The sequence below is a fragment of the Choloepus didactylus genome, chromosome 8, assembly GCF_015220235.1.
Source record: "Choloepus didactylus isolate mChoDid1 chromosome 8, mChoDid1.pri, whole genome shotgun sequence".
Lineage (NCBI taxonomy): Eukaryota > Metazoa > Chordata > Mammalia > Pilosa > Megalonychidae > Choloepus > Choloepus didactylus.
In genome coordinates, this window is record NC_051314.1 from 33,819,409 (window position 1) to 33,836,438 (window position 17,030).

General features: G+C 37.1%; 1 protein-coding gene across 2 annotated transcripts in view; it reads left to right on the forward strand.

Moving 5' to 3' along the window:
* NTN4 (netrin 4) overlaps positions 1 to 17,030 on the forward strand; it is a 131,751-nt gene that overhangs the window by 110,132 nt on the left and 4,589 nt on the right. For both annotated transcript variants that reach the window (XM_037845091.1, XM_037845090.1), the window contains exons 8-9: positions 12,429 to 12,497; positions 15,026 to 15,196. In XM_037845091.1, the coding sequence (XP_037701019.1) occupies positions 12,429 to 12,497; positions 15,026 to 15,196 (240 nt within the window). The remainder of the gene's footprint in view (positions 1 to 12,428; positions 12,498 to 15,025; positions 15,197 to 17,030) is intronic.

Genomic DNA, 17,030 nt, shown 5'->3' on the forward strand with positions numbered 1-17,030 from the left:
GATTTTTAAAACATCATTTTATTGATGATCTCTAATCTAATTGCATCATATTATATCTATTCTTATATCTACATCTATTATTATATCTATTCTTTGAAAACACAGAGGGCAACTTGGTTCAGCTTCTAGGCCACTTACAGAATCACCTACGTAATTTGCAGGTCCCAGTGCAAAATGGAATTGTGGAGCCCCTTGTTCAAAAAAATGATTGAGAATTTCAAGACAGCAACAGCAGATCATTAAACCAAGGACAAGGCTATTTGAGCACGGGCCCCTGTGCTACTGCACAAGTCTCACACACATGAAGCCAGCCCTGCCCACACACCTAGGCCTGCAGTTTGCTAAAAGTCACAAACCCAGGCCATGGTCAGCAACATTTTGGATTTTTTTCAGGCTCCTTTCATTAGCAAGGAGGGTCTAATCCCAATCTCTGTCTTTGAAAACTAAGCCAGACTCTTCCCTTTTTAGTCTGCTTTACCCCTTCGGCTCTGAACTAACCACTTCCTGATTCTGGACCAGGCCAAGAGATCTATGGATGTAGCTCCCTTTCCCTTTGCATATTCACTCATTTTAGTCCACCTGTGTGGTTTTGACATAAGCTATGTCTCTTTCTTTCTATTTAATCTAACATTGTTATGTGTTTGGGCCAGAAGGTGAGTTAAAATATGAACTTACAAAGCCATGTTGATTGAAAGTCTCTATAATTTTTCCATTTTTTATTATGAAAATTTTTAGACATACAGAAAAGTTAAAAGAGTTGTATACCCATACACCCACCACCTAAATTCTACCCATCCATTAATCCATCCTTTAAATCAGAAAGAAAACAAAATTTTAAAACATTCTCATAGAGAATTTATGGTCCCTTTAAGAATAGAGAACTCAACTTTGAGAGACACTGGTATTTGCAATTCTGTACATGACTTTTTCATTTAACATAATCTCATTATCATTTTCATTATAATTCACAATAGGAAAGAAGGTGGAAATGATAAGGTAACAGGAAGCAGTCATGCTTCAAATCTTTTCAACATTTGGAAAAGAATTCTTTCCAATTAATTTTTGCATCAATGCTATATAGTCTGAATTCTATGATTTCAATATCTTTAAAGACCTCTTTTTAAAGTTTTCTTCTATTTTTCTAACACAATGATTTTCATAATTCTCCAACTTTGCTAAGCTAAATCTGTAATAATCAAGTTTTTAGGACCATCAGACATTCACTAGGCCAATCTTTTTTGTTACTGGGGAGCTGGCAGCAAACCAACAAAACACATAAAGTGCTGGCAACAGAATGACTCCAGACTCTCATGTCTACAACAGCTGTTATGTCTACGATGTCCCCAAAGAGTCTCTGAAATTCATCTGGATGAGCTCCAGATTGAAGAATTCATTGTTCAGTTTCCTGCTAAACATTAATATTCCCTTCAGTTTAGAATACTGCTCCTGGGCACCTTTATTTCAACAAAAAAGTAATAACCAATTTCCCCCGTCCAGCGGTATTACATATTTTTTCAAAAAGTTACATCCTCAAATATATGTGGCTACCTGCCTATCTTCCTACCATATGTTTCCATAAAACAGCTTTCAGCTAGGAGTGTAATGCCCTACATCAACAAGGTACCCTTAATTTTCACTACTTCTCATGAGGTAGAGAATAACAGATATAAAATTTCATTTCCTGAACTACGAAACTGGCTTTAACACAGAACTGTGAACAATGCTCTTTTTAAAAAAATATTTTAATAATTCAATCTAATGAAACAGTTTATCCCCCTTCCAGATTTCTTATAAGAAAATACATCTGGGCTGAAGCCAAATTCACCAAGATTCATTCAAGAACAAATTTTAATATTTAAACTCTAAACACATGAAAAGGGGGTACTAGAAAGCAGCCAAAGAAATACCTTCAAATAACAGATCTCATATGTTCTTATGGGATAAAAATGAAGGACTAAAGAGAAGAGCATTATTCTGAGAAAGAGTATTGTCCCTTTGGTGTTCTAATAGGTTTTATGGCATAAGTAGCTCACCATACTCTCCTGCTTTGCTGAAATTATCAAAGGCTGTGGGCCATCCACCCAGGTTTCTTAGATTTCTGAATGAGTAATCCTCTCTGCTGTGTTTGGTTTCTAAGTATTATTATTTAACAAGCATACCAGCTGATTTTGATTTCTCTTCCCATTGCTTATTTCCACTGATTTCTATAGAATTCTCTGATTTCTATAGCAGCTTTAACTAGAGCCTATATGTTGAGGTTTTCCCTATTGCTATCTCTACCTACCCAATCTAACCAGAACCACTCATTTCCACTTGGTTGTTCCGTCAGCATCTCTAATTCATTGTATTCTCCTCGCACTAGACCTCTACTGTTCTTGCCTGACCAGATCTTGACTCTTTCCTGCTATTTCTGTGGTACCTCAACTCTATTTTTCCTTGGGGAACCATCCCTCCTCCATTTAATACAGTTCTTAGAGAGGCCAATCAGATGCTTTCTCCTTGGAATTTAAATCTTCAGCTGAAACTTATAAAGTCTGAAGATGATTAGAATTCATGGTCCCGAGAGCCAGCCCGGTGTCCCAAACAGGAGGCCTGAGGGGAGAGGTTAAAATCTCAGCTGCCCAGAGAGATGATGACGGAGTCGCTCCCAAATTAAGCTGCTTCACTGCTGGTATAAAAACTCATCATGGAAAGAGTAAAGCAAATTGGATAAAACTCTCCCCCACAGATAGTCACTACGTATAATATTTTGTTCAATTTACCAAAGAAGTTGAGGCATGTTCCAGGTCACACGGTAAAATATACTCCTTCCGAGGAGGCGGGGCAAGATGGCAGACTGGTGAGCTGTATGTTTTAGTTACTCCTCCAGGAAAGTAGGTAGAAAGCCAGGAACTGTGTGGACTGGACACCACAGAGCAATCTGACTTTGGGCATACTTCATACAACACTCATGAAGGCGTGGGGCTGCTGAGATCAGCGAAATCTGTGGGTTTTTGCGGCCAGGGGACCCGCGCCCCTCCCTGCCAGGCTCAGTCCCAGGGGAGGAGGGGCTGTCAGCTCCGGGAAGGAGAAGGGAGAACTGCAGTGGCAGCCCTTATCGGAAACTCATTCTACTGATACAAACTCCAACCATAGATAGACTGAGACCAGACACCAGAGAATCTGAGAGCAGCCAGCCCAGCAGAGAGGAGACAGGCATAGAAAAAAAACAACACGAAAAACTCCAAAATAAAAGCGGAGGATTTTTGGAGTTCTGCTGAACATAGAAAGGGGAAGGGTCCTGAGGCGCATATGCAAATCCCGAAGAAAAGCTGATCTCTCTGCCCTGTGGACCTTTCCTTAATGGCCCTGGTTGCTTTGTCTCTTAGCATTTCAATAACCCATTAGATCTCTGAGGAGGGACCGTTTTTTTTTTTTTTTTCTTTTTTTAATCCTTTTTTCTTTTTCTAAAACAATTACTCTAAGAAGCCCAATACAGAAAGCTTCAAAGACTTACTATTTGGGCAGGTCAAGTCAAGAGCAGAACTAGGAGAGCTCTGAGACAAAACGCAATAATCCAGTGGCTGAGAAAATTCACTAAACACCACAATTTCCCAAGAAAAGGGGGGTGTCCGGTCACAGCCATCATCCTGGTGGACAGGAAACACTCCTGCCCATCGCCAGCCCCATAGCCCAGAACTGCCCCAGACAACCCAGTGTGACGGCAGTGCTTCAAATAACAGGCACACACCACAAAACTGGGCGTGGACATTAGCCTTCCCTGCAACCTCAGCTGATTGTCCCAGAGTTGGGAAGGTAGAGCAGTGTGAATTAACAAAGCCCCATTCAGCCATCATTTCAGCAGACTGGGAGCCTCCCTACACAGCCCAGCAGCCCAGAACTGCCCTGGGGGGACGGCACTCACCTGTGACATAGCACAGTCATCCCTCAACAGAGGACCCGGGGTGCACGGCCTGGAAGAGGGGCCCACTTGCAAGTCTCAGGAGCCATACGCCAATACCAAGGACTTGTGGGTCAGTGGCAGAGACAAACTGTGTCAGGACTGAACTGAAGGATTAGACTATTGCAGCAGCTTTAAAACTCTAGGATCACCAGGGAGATTTGATTGTTAGAGCCACCCCCCCCCTCCCTGACTGCCCAGAAACACGCCCCATATACAGGGCAGGCAACACCAACTACACACGCAAGCTTGGTACACCAATTGGACCCCACAAGACTCACTCCCCCACTCACCAAAAAGGCTAAGCAGGGGAGAACTGGCTTGTGGAGAACAGGTGGCTCGTGGACGCCACCTGCTGGTTAGTTAGAGAAAGTGTACTCCACGAAGCTGTAGATCTGATAAATTAGAGATAAGGACTTCAATTGGTCTACAAATCCTAAAAGAACCCTATCAAGTTCAGCAAATGCCACGAGGCCAAAAACAACAGAAAATTATAAAGCATATGAAAAAACCAGACGATATGGATAACCCAAGCCCAAGCACCCAAATCAAAAGACCAGAAGAGACACAGCACCTAGAGCAGCTACTCAAAGAACTAAAGATGAACAATGAGACCATAGTACGGGAGATAAAGGAAATCAAGAAGACCCTAGAAGAGCATAAAGAAGACATTGCAAGACTAAATAAAAAAATGGATGATCTTATGGAAATTAAAGAAACTGTTGACCAAATTAAAAAGATTCTGGACACTCATAGTACAAGACTAGAGGAAGTTGAACAACGAATCAGTGACCTGGAAGATGACAGAATGGAAAATGAAAGCATAAAAGAAAGAATGGAGAAAAAAATTGAAAAAATCGAAATGGACCTCAGGGATATGATAGATTATATGAAATGTCCAAATATAAGACTCATTGGTGTCCCAGAAGGGGAAGAAAAGGGTAAAGGTCTAGGAAGAGTATTCAAAGAAATTGTTGGGGAAAACTTCCCAAATCTTCTAAACAACATAAATACACAAATCATAAATGCTCAGCGAACTCCAAATAGAATAAATCCAAATAAACCCACTCCGAGACATATACTGATCACACTATCAAACACAGAAGAGAAGGAGCAAGTTCTGAAAGCAGCAAGAGAAAAGCAATTCACCACATACAAAGGAAACAGCATAAGACTAAGTAGTGACTACTCAGCAGCCACCATGGAGGCAAGAAGGCAGTGGCACGATATATTTAAAATTCTGAATGAGAAAAATTTCCAGCCAAGAATACTTTATCCAGCAAAGCTCTCCTTCAAATTTGAGGGAGAGCTTAAATTTGTCACAGACAAACAAATGCTGAGAGAATTTGCTAACAAGAGACCTGCCCTACTGGAGATACTCAAGGGAACCCTACAGACAGAGAAACAAAGAAAGGACAGAGAGACTTGGAGAAAGGTTCAGTACTAAAGAGATTCGGTATGTGTACAATAAAGGATATTAATAGACAGAGGGGAAAAATATGACAAACATAAACCAAAGGATAAGATGGCTGATTCAAGAAATGCCTTCACGGTTATAACGTTGAATGTAAATGGATTAAACTCCCCAATTAAAAGATATAGATTCGCAGAATGGATCAAAAAAAATGAGCCATCAATATGTTGCATACAAGAGACTCATCTTAGACACAGGGACACAAAGAAACTGAAAGTGAAAGGATGGAAAAAAATATTTCATGCAAGCCACAGCCAAAAGAAAGCAGGTGTAGCAATATTAATCTCAGATAAAATAGACTTCAAATGCAGAGATGTTTTGAGAGACAAAGAAGGCCACTACGTACTAATAAAAGGGGCAATTCAGCAAGAAGAAATAACAATCGTAAATATCTATGCACCCAACCAAGGTGCCACAAAATACATGAGAGTTACACTGGCAAAACTAAAGGAAGCAATTGATGTTTCCACAATAATTGTGGGAGACTTCAACACATCACTCTCTCCTATAGATAGATCAACCAGACAGAAGACCAATAAGGAAATTGAAAACCTAAACAATCTGATAAATGAATTAGATTTAACAGACATATACAGGACATTACATCCCAAATCACCAGGATACACATACTTTTCTAGTGCTCATGGAACTTTCTCCAGAATAGATCATATGCTGGGACATAAAACAAGCCTCAATAAATTTAAAAAGATTGAAATTATTCAAAGCACATTCTCTGACCACAGTGGAATACAATTAGAAGTCAATAACCATCAGAGACTTAGAAAATTCACAAATACCTGGAGGTTAAACAACACACTCCTAAACAATCAGTGGGTTAAAGAAGAAATACCAAGAGAAATTGCTAAATATATAGAGACGAATGAAAATGAGAACACAACATACCAAAACCTATGGGATGCAGCAAAAGCAGTGCTAAGGGGGAAATTTATAGCACTAAACGCATATATTAAAAAGGAAGAAAGAGCCAAAATCAAAGAACTAATGGATCAACTGAAGAAGCTAGAAAATGAACAGCAAACCAATCCTAAACCAAATACAAGAAAAGAAATAACAAGGATTAAAGCAGAAATAAATGACATAGAGAACAAAAAAACAATAGAGAGGATAAATATCACCAAAAGTTGGTTCTTTGAGAAGATCAACCAGATTGACAAGCCCCTAGCTAGACTGACAAAATCAAAAAGAGAGAAGACCCATATAAACAAAATAATGAATGAAAAAGGTGACATAACTGCAGATCCTGAAGAAATTAAAAAAATTATAAGAGGATACTATGAACAGCTGTATGGCAACAAACTGGATAATGTAGAGGAAATGGACAATTTCCTGGAAACATATGAACAACTTAGAATGACCAGAGAAGAAATAGAAGACCTCAACCAAGGTTAATGCACATAAGTCAGTAATGTTTCTAAATGCTAGAAATGAACAAACTGAAGAGACACTCAAGAAAAAGATACCATTTTCAATAGCAACTAAAAAAATCAAGTACCTAGGAATAAATTTAACCAAAGAAGTAAAAGACCTATACAAAGAAATCTACATAACTCTACTAAAAGAAATAGAAGGGGACCTTAAAAGATGGAAAAATATTCCATGTTCATGGATAGGAAGACTAAATGTCATTAAGATGTCAATTCTACCCAAACTCATCTACAGATTCAATGCAATCCCAATCAAAATTCCAACAACCTACTTTGCAGACTTGGAAAAGCTAGTTATCAAATCTATTTGGAAAGGGAAGATGCCTCGAATTGCTAAAGACACTCTAAAAAAGAAAAACGAAGTGGGAGGACTTACACTCCCTGACTTTGAAGCTTACTATAAAGCCACAGTTGCCAAAACAGCATGGTACTGGCACAAAGATAGATATATAGATCAATGGAATCGAATTGAGAATTCGGAGATAGACCCTCAGATCTATGGCCGACTGATCTTTGATAAGGCCCCCAAAGTCACTGAACTGAGTCATAATGGTCTTTTCAACAAATGGGGCTGGGAGAGTTGGATATCCATATCCAAAAGAATGAAAGAGGACCCCTACCTCACCCCCTACACAAAAATTAACTCAAAATGGACCAAAGATCTCAATATAAAAGAAAGTACCATAAAACTTCTAGAAGATAATGTAGGAAAACATCTTCAAGACCTTGTATTAGGCGGCCACTTCCTAGACTTTACACCCAAAGCACAAGCAACAAAAGAGAAAATAGATAAATGGGAACTCCTCAAGCTTAGAAGTTTCTGCACCTCAAAGGAATTTCTCAAAAAGGTAAAGAGGCAGCCAACTCAATGGGAAAAAATTTTTGGAAACCATGTATCTGACAAAAGACTGATATCTTGCATATATAAAGAAATCCTACAACTCAATGACAATAGTACAGTCGGCCCAATTATAAAATGGGCAAAAGATATGAAAAGACAGTTCTCTGAAGAGGAAATACAAATGGCCAAGAAACACATGAAAAAATGTTCAGCTTCACTAGCTATTAGAGAGATGCAAATTAAGACCACAATGAGATACCATCTAACACCGATTAGAATGGCTGCCATTAAACAAACAGGAAACTACAAATGCTGGAGGGGATGTGGAGAAATTGGAACTCTTATTCACTGTTGGTGGGACTGTATAATGGTTCAGCCACTCTGGAAGTCAGTCTGGCAGTTCCTTAGAAAACTAGATATAGAGTTACCATTCGATCCAGCGATTGCACTTCTCGGTATATACCCGGAAGATCGGAAAGCAGTGACCCGAACAGATATCTGCACGCCAATGTTCATAGCAGCATTATTCACAATTGCCAAAAGATGGAAACAACCCAAATGTCCTTCAACAGATGAGTGGATAAATAAAATGTGGAATATACACACGATGGAATACTACGCGGCAGTAAGAAGGAACGATCTCGTGAAACATATGACAACATGGATGAACCTTGAAGACATAATGCTAAGCGAAATAAGCCAGGTACAAAAAGAGAAATATTATATGCTACCACTAATGTGAACTCTGAAAAATGTAAAACAAATGCTTTATAATGTAGAATGTAGGGGAACTAGCAATAGAGAGCAATTAAGGAAGGGGGAACAATAATCCAAGAAGAACAGATAAGCTATTTAACGTTCTGGGGATGCCCAGGAATGACTATGGTCTGTTAATTTCTGATGGATATAGTAGGAGCAAGTTCACAGAAATGTTGCTATATTAGGTAACTTTCTTGGGGTAAAGTAGGAACATGTTGGAAGTTAAGCAGTTATCTTAGGTTAGTTGTCTTTTTCTTACTCCCTTGTTATGGTCTCTTTGAAATGTTCTTTTATTGTATGTTTGTTTTCTTTTTAACTTTTTTTTCATACAGTTGATTTAAAAAAGAAGGGAAAGTTAAAAAAAAAAAAGATGCAGTGCCCCCTTGAGGAGCCTGTGGAGAATGCAGGGGTATTCGCCTACCCCACCTCCATGGTTGCTAACATGACCACAGACATAGGGGACTGGTGGTTTGATGGGTTGAGCCCTCTACCACAGGTTTTACCCTTGGGAAGACGGTTGCTGCAAAGGAGAGGCTAGGCCTCCCTATAGTTGTGCCTAAGAGCCTCCTCCCGAATGCCTCTTTGTTGCTCAGATGTGGCCCTGTCTCTCTAGCTAAGCCAACTTGAAAGGTGAAATCACTGCCCTCCCCCCTACGTGGGATCAGACACCCAGGGGAGTGAATCTCCCTGGCAACATGGAATATGACTCCCGGGGAGGAATGTAGACCTGGCATCGTGGGACGGAGAACATCTTCTTGACCAAAAGGGGGATGTGAAAGGAAATGAAATAAGCTTCAGTGGCAGAGAGAATCCAAAAGGAGCCGAGAGGTCACTCTGGTGGGCACTCTTATGCACACTTTAGACAACCCTTTTTAGGTTCTAAAGAATTGGGGTAGCTGGTGGTGGATACCTGAAACTATCAAACTACAACCCAGAACCCATGAATCTCGAAGACAGTGGTATAAAAATGTAGCTTATGAGGGGTGACAATGGGATTGGGAAAGCCATAAGGGCCACACTCCACTTTGTCTAGTTTATGGATGGATGAGTAGAAAAATAGGGGAAGGAAACAAACAGACAAAGGTACCCAGTGTTCTTTTTTACTTCAATTGCTCCTTTTCACTCTAATTATTATTCTTGTTATTCTTGTGTGTGTGCTAATGAAGGTGTCAGGGATTGATTTAGGTGATGAATGTACAACTATGTAATGGTACTGTGAACAATCGAAAGTACGATTTGTTTTGTATGACTGCGTGGTATATGAATATATCTCAATAAAATGAAGATAAAAAAAAAAAAAAAAAAAAAAAGACATAATGCTGAGCAAAATAAGCCAGGCACAAAAAGAGAGATATTGTATGTTACCACTAATGTGAATTCTGTGAAAAATGTACAATGTTTTATACTGTAGAATGTAGGGGACCTAGAGATACCAATTAGTGGAGGGGGAATGATAATCTAATAAGAACAAATAAACTATGGAGGGTAATCTCAATGTTATGGGAATGCTCAGGAATGATTATGGTTTGTAAACTTTCTTGGATATAGTAAGATCATGTTGGAAGCAATAGAGTTATTTTAGGTTTTTTTTTCTCTTATTCCTTTGTTTTCTTAGGGGTTGTTAATTTTCTTGGGGTATGGTAGGAACATGTTGGAAGCAATGTAGTTATTTTAGATTATTTGTTTTTCTTACTCCTCTGTTTGGACATGGTTTATTAATTTTCTTGGGGTATGGTAGGAACATATTGGAAGCAAAGTAGTTATTTTAGGTTATTTGTTTTCCTTAATCCATTGCTTTGTTTGAAATGTTGTGGGGTTTTTTTGGTTGTTGTTTGCCTGTTTGTTTTTAATTTTTTGATAAACAAAGTTAAAAAATTGAAAAAAAAATCAGTAGAAAAATGGGAGTAAAAACTAAATGACAAATAGGGTGGGATGGGGGGATGGTTTGGGTATTCTCTTTTCACTTTTATTTTTTATTCTTATTCCGATTCTTTCTGATGTAAGGAAAGTGTTCAGAAATAGATTGTGGTGATGAACGCATAACTATATGATCATACTGTGAACAGTTGATTGTATACCATGGATGACTGTATGGTTTGTGAATATATTTCAATAAAACTGAATTAAAAAAAAAAAAAAAAAAAAAAAAAAAAGAATTCATGGTCCCGATGGTGAAGCCCTAATAGAGACTGCCAGTTCCGGCTACCCAGATCTCTGGTGCCCTCTTGATTCTTGTCCTTTGCGATTCTAGGTTCCTCAGCCTTTCCTCCTTTCTTCCTCTTCTCTGTGAGCTACCTCACATCCTTTCAATAATCAAATTAGACAAACAAAAAAACGTTAACTTAAAAACCCCTGCAATGCTGACCTTCTCTTAACTTCCCTGTTTCTATTGGTGATACTATAATCCTTTTGGTCACCTTGGCTGAAAACCTCAAGTTCGTTTTTACACTTCCTTTCCCTTGCCTTCATCCAATCAATTGACAAGATTTATAGAACCTAACTGCAGTGTTCCTTGATATTTCTTCCTTTTTAGACCCATAGTTACCTTTGTAGTTCAGATTCACATTACTTCTGACTTAGAATGACAATATAGTACAAAGAACAGGGGTTTCAGATTCTCCTAGACGCATGCTTAAAATCTGGCTTCACTAGTTTTAGCTATGCTGCCTTGGACAAGCTAAGTAACTTCTCTGATCCTGCATTTTTTCATATGTTTATAATGCCTACCTCATAAACTTATTGTAAATATTAAACCAGATCATACTGGTAAAGTTCCTTACAATAGTGTATTGCTTTTTTTAGATTTGTAATTATTTGTTTATTTTTACAGTTGTTAATATCTGAGTGTATTGCTTTTTGGAAACACTCAAAGGTGATGGCTTTGAAATTTTCCGTTTATCTACCAAATTAAATTCAGGTCCTAATTATGTATCAAATTACTCCACGGTAGTCTGCGCTATTGATCTCAACTCAATGTGCATACTAGGTAAACAACTCATTCTTCAGTGAACATACCCTGTCGTTTCTCACCTGCATTTCTTTGCTCATTCTTTTGTTTCTACCTTCCTGCCAGATTTCTATCAATCAGAATCTTAAAAGCTTACAATAGTTCCCGCCCCATATTAAGTGCTCCTCAGTAAGTGTTAGCCACTGTTATTATTAATACCAGTCAATGCCTATGAAGTGGAGTAGTACATGAGGGCAGGAGGGGAGGGAGGAAGGAAGAGGAAAATTTGTATGTAATTTTGTAGTCAATAAAAATGAAAATCCCATCCATTCTAGTTCTAGGAATATAAAAATGAATGACATAATCATTGTCCTCAAAGAGCACAGTCTAGAGAGGAAACAGAAGCATAAATAAGTATCATAATGCTATACATGCATTATACTGGGGCATTTTGAAACTCTTCTACAGTGCCTGGAAAATCTCTTACACATACAAGTTGCAATGCATAATTTAACTGTTGGGAAAAAATATCCTACTTATTTTTCAAACTCCATTTCAAATCCTTCATCAGTCGTGAAGCCTTTTCCCATTGTTCCAAACATATGTGATATGTCACCCACTTGACTGTCTAATTATTATGTCTAATTATTGACTGTCTAATAATTTTATTTTGGCTTTTGTGTGGTGAACATTAATTGTAAAAAGACAAATGTCTTTTCTATAGGTTATCCATTCAGTTGTTCCTTTCTATTAGCATGGAATATTAATACTGGACAGTACTTATCATAACATCAATTACAAACATTAAGATATATAATTATTTCTACCTTTCTGTGTTTCTCTTAGGTCAATACTTTATTGAACAATACTAATTCAATTCAGAAATTGACTCTCCTTTTTTGAATGACTTTTCATGGTTTCTTAGTAGTTATGGATATTATTTTATATGAATCAGTTGAGTCTTAAAGAGTTGCGTTTTCCTTTCTAAGTAATTAACACCCTTTTTCATTTACTTTCTATAGGTAAATGTGAATGTAAAGAACAGGTGTTAGGAAACTCCAAGGCATTCTGTGGAATGAAATATTCTTATGGTGAGTTTGAAGTTCTTGAATGCTTCTGAAAACCTATTCAAATTAAGTACAAAGAGTTTTTTAGGAAATGGGACATTTCCTATGACATTCTCAATAAATCAAAATACTAGCCTTATATAATGATACTAAAGACAGTATTCTGGACTTGGCCCAGAGTTTCCTACTGCATACGGTGTTGAGCATCCTGGTGAGGGCAGGATGGTTGTAGAGCAAAGGCAGGGTTACTATCCTATAAGGAAAAGAGGCAAACATAACAAAAAGAAAAAAGTCAGGACATACAATCCTTTCTGATGGATACCATGTCTTATTAATTTAAAAGGGAAGTCTCTAGCCACTTACATGATTCCTGTGCTAGCTTATCATGTAGTAGTATTGAGCAGAAATAAGTTTAAAGCAGTTATTTCGCCGTGATTGTGAGCACAGGCTTTGGATTCAGGTATTGGTTTGATTCCTGGTTTATTAGATGGGTAACTTAACCTCTCCATACCTATTTCCTCATTTGTGAAACAGAGATAATGCCATCTTCTTCATGAAATGAGATTTTCAAAAAGTATACAGCACATTACCTGTCACATACTAAATACTCAGTAAATGGTACAGAGGAGGAAGAGGATGCATATTTTTGAGGCACTGAGACTAGTTCTCTGTATTGGTCTCTCCCCTAACCTCTCTGTATGCTCTAGGTTCCTCTACCTTTCAAACACCAGGAAAATATTTAATACAGAAAACAGAAAACGGCATTGCCTTAAGACTTCTACTATCTTCAAATTCTAAATGCCTTTATATTTACTATTAAATACATTAACAATTCCTTATCTTGCTAACATATGGTCTTGACCTTTGTCTGAAGCTTTTTATTGTTCAATAATTTATATGACCTAAAATATGCATCACAATGAAGAGAAAATTTTAAGCCATGATTTCAGAAACCAAGTGTTTAAGTTCTAGATAACATTGTATTTAATCTCATAAAAGATTTTTTTGAAAGTCAATGTTAAAAAAAACTCATAAATTTTATCCAAAATTACCTGCATGTTTCCCTCCCTTTACCTTCCAACTTGGCTAAATAATAGAAGAAAAGTCCTGAAAAGTATAGTGCCTCATAAAGGAAAGGCACTTTAGAGGGAATGGCATTTCTAATTAAAACAAAAAACATGAAAATGTAGTCCAGAGTCAGTCAGTGAAAATATCAACGGTTCTCTCATCATCAGATAGATTTGGTAGCTCTCTGACTGTACATACAAATAACCATGTTGGCATCCTTTAATATAACTGAATTATTTTCTACTTAGGAGAACTTGGATGTTCTTACTGATGTAACGAAATACCTTGGTCTTATTAGTAGCAATATTACTTCAGGCTTGGAAAAAAATTGGTTTCCCTGTACCCATTAATGGAAAAATGCTTGATTCATTATTTTATTCCTTTAGCAAGTATTTATTGAGCTATGGCAGTGAATAGACAGGTCCCTGCTTTCTGAGCTTACAGTCTAGTAGATAACAGTAAACATTTGTTGAACACTGACCAAGTGCCAGGCACTATGCTATGCACTCTTCATTAATTTATCTCATTAGTGTTCTAGTCCAGACTCTATCACTAACTAACCAGCCATGTGAACTTGAGCAGGTCACTTAATTTCTTAAAACTTACTTTCTCATACATAGAATAAAGCTATATGAGCTCTTAAGACCCCTTAAAAGTCTAAAACTTGATGATTCTATAAAGATAGTTGCCTGACAGCCAGCCATATTCTCAGGGTATGGGACCAGCGAGTATAAGAGTCTCTCATTTCATCCAGTCTTCCATCAAGATGTAGAAGAGCCAGTAACAACTCTCCTAATAATGTAGAACATTGCATCCTAATGTCCTTAGTTCTACTTTCATCTCTACCCCAATTTATTCTATTACTTAATCTCCAGCCACACCCATTTCATAGAAGGAAAAGCATAATCACATATGTCATATAAATTCTGGAGCTTTACTATCCTGTATAGAGGGACAATCTCCCAAACCCCAGCCAGTGTGCACTTTATACCAGGGGAAGAAAATTAAGTAAACAACAATGTTATTTATTCTCCTTAGATAATGTAAAATATATTCTAACAATAAAATTTTATTCTCTATCATAACATTATGCACAGTCAACCATAAGAGTATATAGCCAGAATCTAAATAAAAGCTAGGATAACACTTCTATATACTATGTATCTTCTTTTCATTTAGATTTGATATCTGAATGTGTTTAAGATGATATTTGCAGCAGGCAGATAGCTGATACTCTCTTGGCATGGTGTTGTGGGAAGTAGAATCAAGAATGTCCTAGAGGAAAGAATATGGTTAGTATAGATAAATGTGATAAAACCAGTGCCAAAATGAATGAGCCAAATGATTTGTTAAATTTCTACATTCTCATCATTATCAAATAACTTTCCATTATATTCTGAAAGACATATTTAAATTGATGTTCAAACATCAAAAGATAATGTGAAATTCAATGCGTTTTTACTTTTGGAATTGTGTTGTTTCAGTGCTAAAAATAAAGATTTTATCAGCTCATGATAAAGGCTCTCATGCTGAGGTCAATGTGAAGATAAAAAAGGTCTTAAAATCTACCAAACTGAAGATTTTACGAGGAAAGCGAACATTATATCCAGAATCATGGACTAACAGAGGCTGCACTTGTCCAATCCTCAATCCTGGTGAGCATTAGACTTGATGTAATGAAATATCTTGGCCTTATTAAGTGTAATATTCCTACAGGCTTAGGGGGAAAAAACTGTTTTCCTCTTCCTTATTCTCTGGCTTAATGGAAAAAATACTTGATTCATTTGTTTATTCTTTTAGCAAATATTTTTTGAGCTACAGTAGTTCCTTGTCTCGGCTGATTTACTGCTTGTCTTACATTCTCTGACCACAACCTAAATAAACTCAGAAATAGCATCTCTCCTCCTCACCATCTGAATTCTGAAGAAAATCCAAATGGGATTCTTTGAACTGACATCAAAAAATTATTTCTCTTTCCTATCCTCTATAAAAGTAAAATAGTTAAAAATCCAGCAATATTATACTCTCTGTCCTAAAAGTAAAGTCTCATAATGGTGTCAGGTGCCAGTAGCATAGAGAGCACTTTCAGGAACTTATCTGCCACTAACACTTTATCTGAAAGATAGGTACTATCACAATGCCTGAGTAAAGCTGCTCCCAAAGGAAGTTCAAATGCAAAATTCTATCTGTACAAATAATACTGAATTCATTTTTCCTATTACATGAGAAGCATCTGTTTCTCCTGGAAGGAGAACAACTCTCAAGTTCTCATTATCTTGTTTTTCATTAAATGATTGTTCTAGTTTCAAATAAGAAACAGCAGAAATAAACAAAAAACTGTAGAATCTTAGAGAAACTCCTTAGGATGGAGGGAAATATGATTTGCACCTGAAAACAATAAGGTAGAGGTGGAGACAAGCCAGTAAGCACCAGGTTCTTACCTCCACACTCGACAAGTACACACTCTTCATCCTGTGTCATCAGCTCCTGATTTTTCTATTGCTCTCATTAAATTTGAGGACAGGATTTACGTTTTTGATCATATTACCCCATACCTACCATTAGTACTCTGATAGTAGGTTCTAGTAAAACAAATAATAATTCCCCTAAAGTCCTCTGTATTTCCCTGTTTGTATAGTTGCCATCTATCTGTTTCTTAGTGGCACTGATTGAAACAGATACATAAAATATGTTCCGAGTCTAATTTCTTTCAAATATAAGTCCAGGAAACCACAGCAATATTAATAAGAAGTCTGGTAGTCTTTCATTAGTAAATTGAAGAGAAACAGATAACCAGAGAGAGGGAGAGAGGGAGTGCAAGAGAGCAAGAAAGGGAGCAAACTGTCAACAAAAGACACACCCCAACCTGAAAATCTAAACAATGACATAAAACTCCTGATTTTTTCAACTGTTGAACAACTTCACACCCTTTTCTACCCTCTTCAATATTTTATTTAAATAAATTTAAATTTTAATAAGGAAAAGGAAGAAAGATACTTCAAATCATAAAAATGTATTTTTAAAAATATAGTTCCAAAGAACAAATTGAAGTAAGCAAAATCTTGAATTCTGAATACAAGAAACTAAGAATCATTAATTTAAATTCTGTTTCCCAAGGATCTGTGTTTAGGACTTCTTCCCACCACCACTTTTCTAACCTTGGCAAAAGGAAGAAAGAAAGAAAGAAAAGGCTGCCCAGTTTTCACAGTTTTTTTATTAGACATTATAAACAAAAGCTCTGACCATCTGAGCCACCCTCCAGGAAGTGAACAATATTTCCTAATCAAGTTTCTGCCAAACGGAGTCAAAGAATCAACAGAGTTCATCACAATTGAAAACATAACAGCAATTATTCAAATAATTCTTGAAAACATGTTTACTTACTTTGAAGAAAAGACTGGAAACTGCCAAAGCAAAACCAGACATTCTTTCACTTTATGTTGTTTTTCCATTTTTATAAGTTCAATAGCTAAGGCCAAAGAAAGCTGA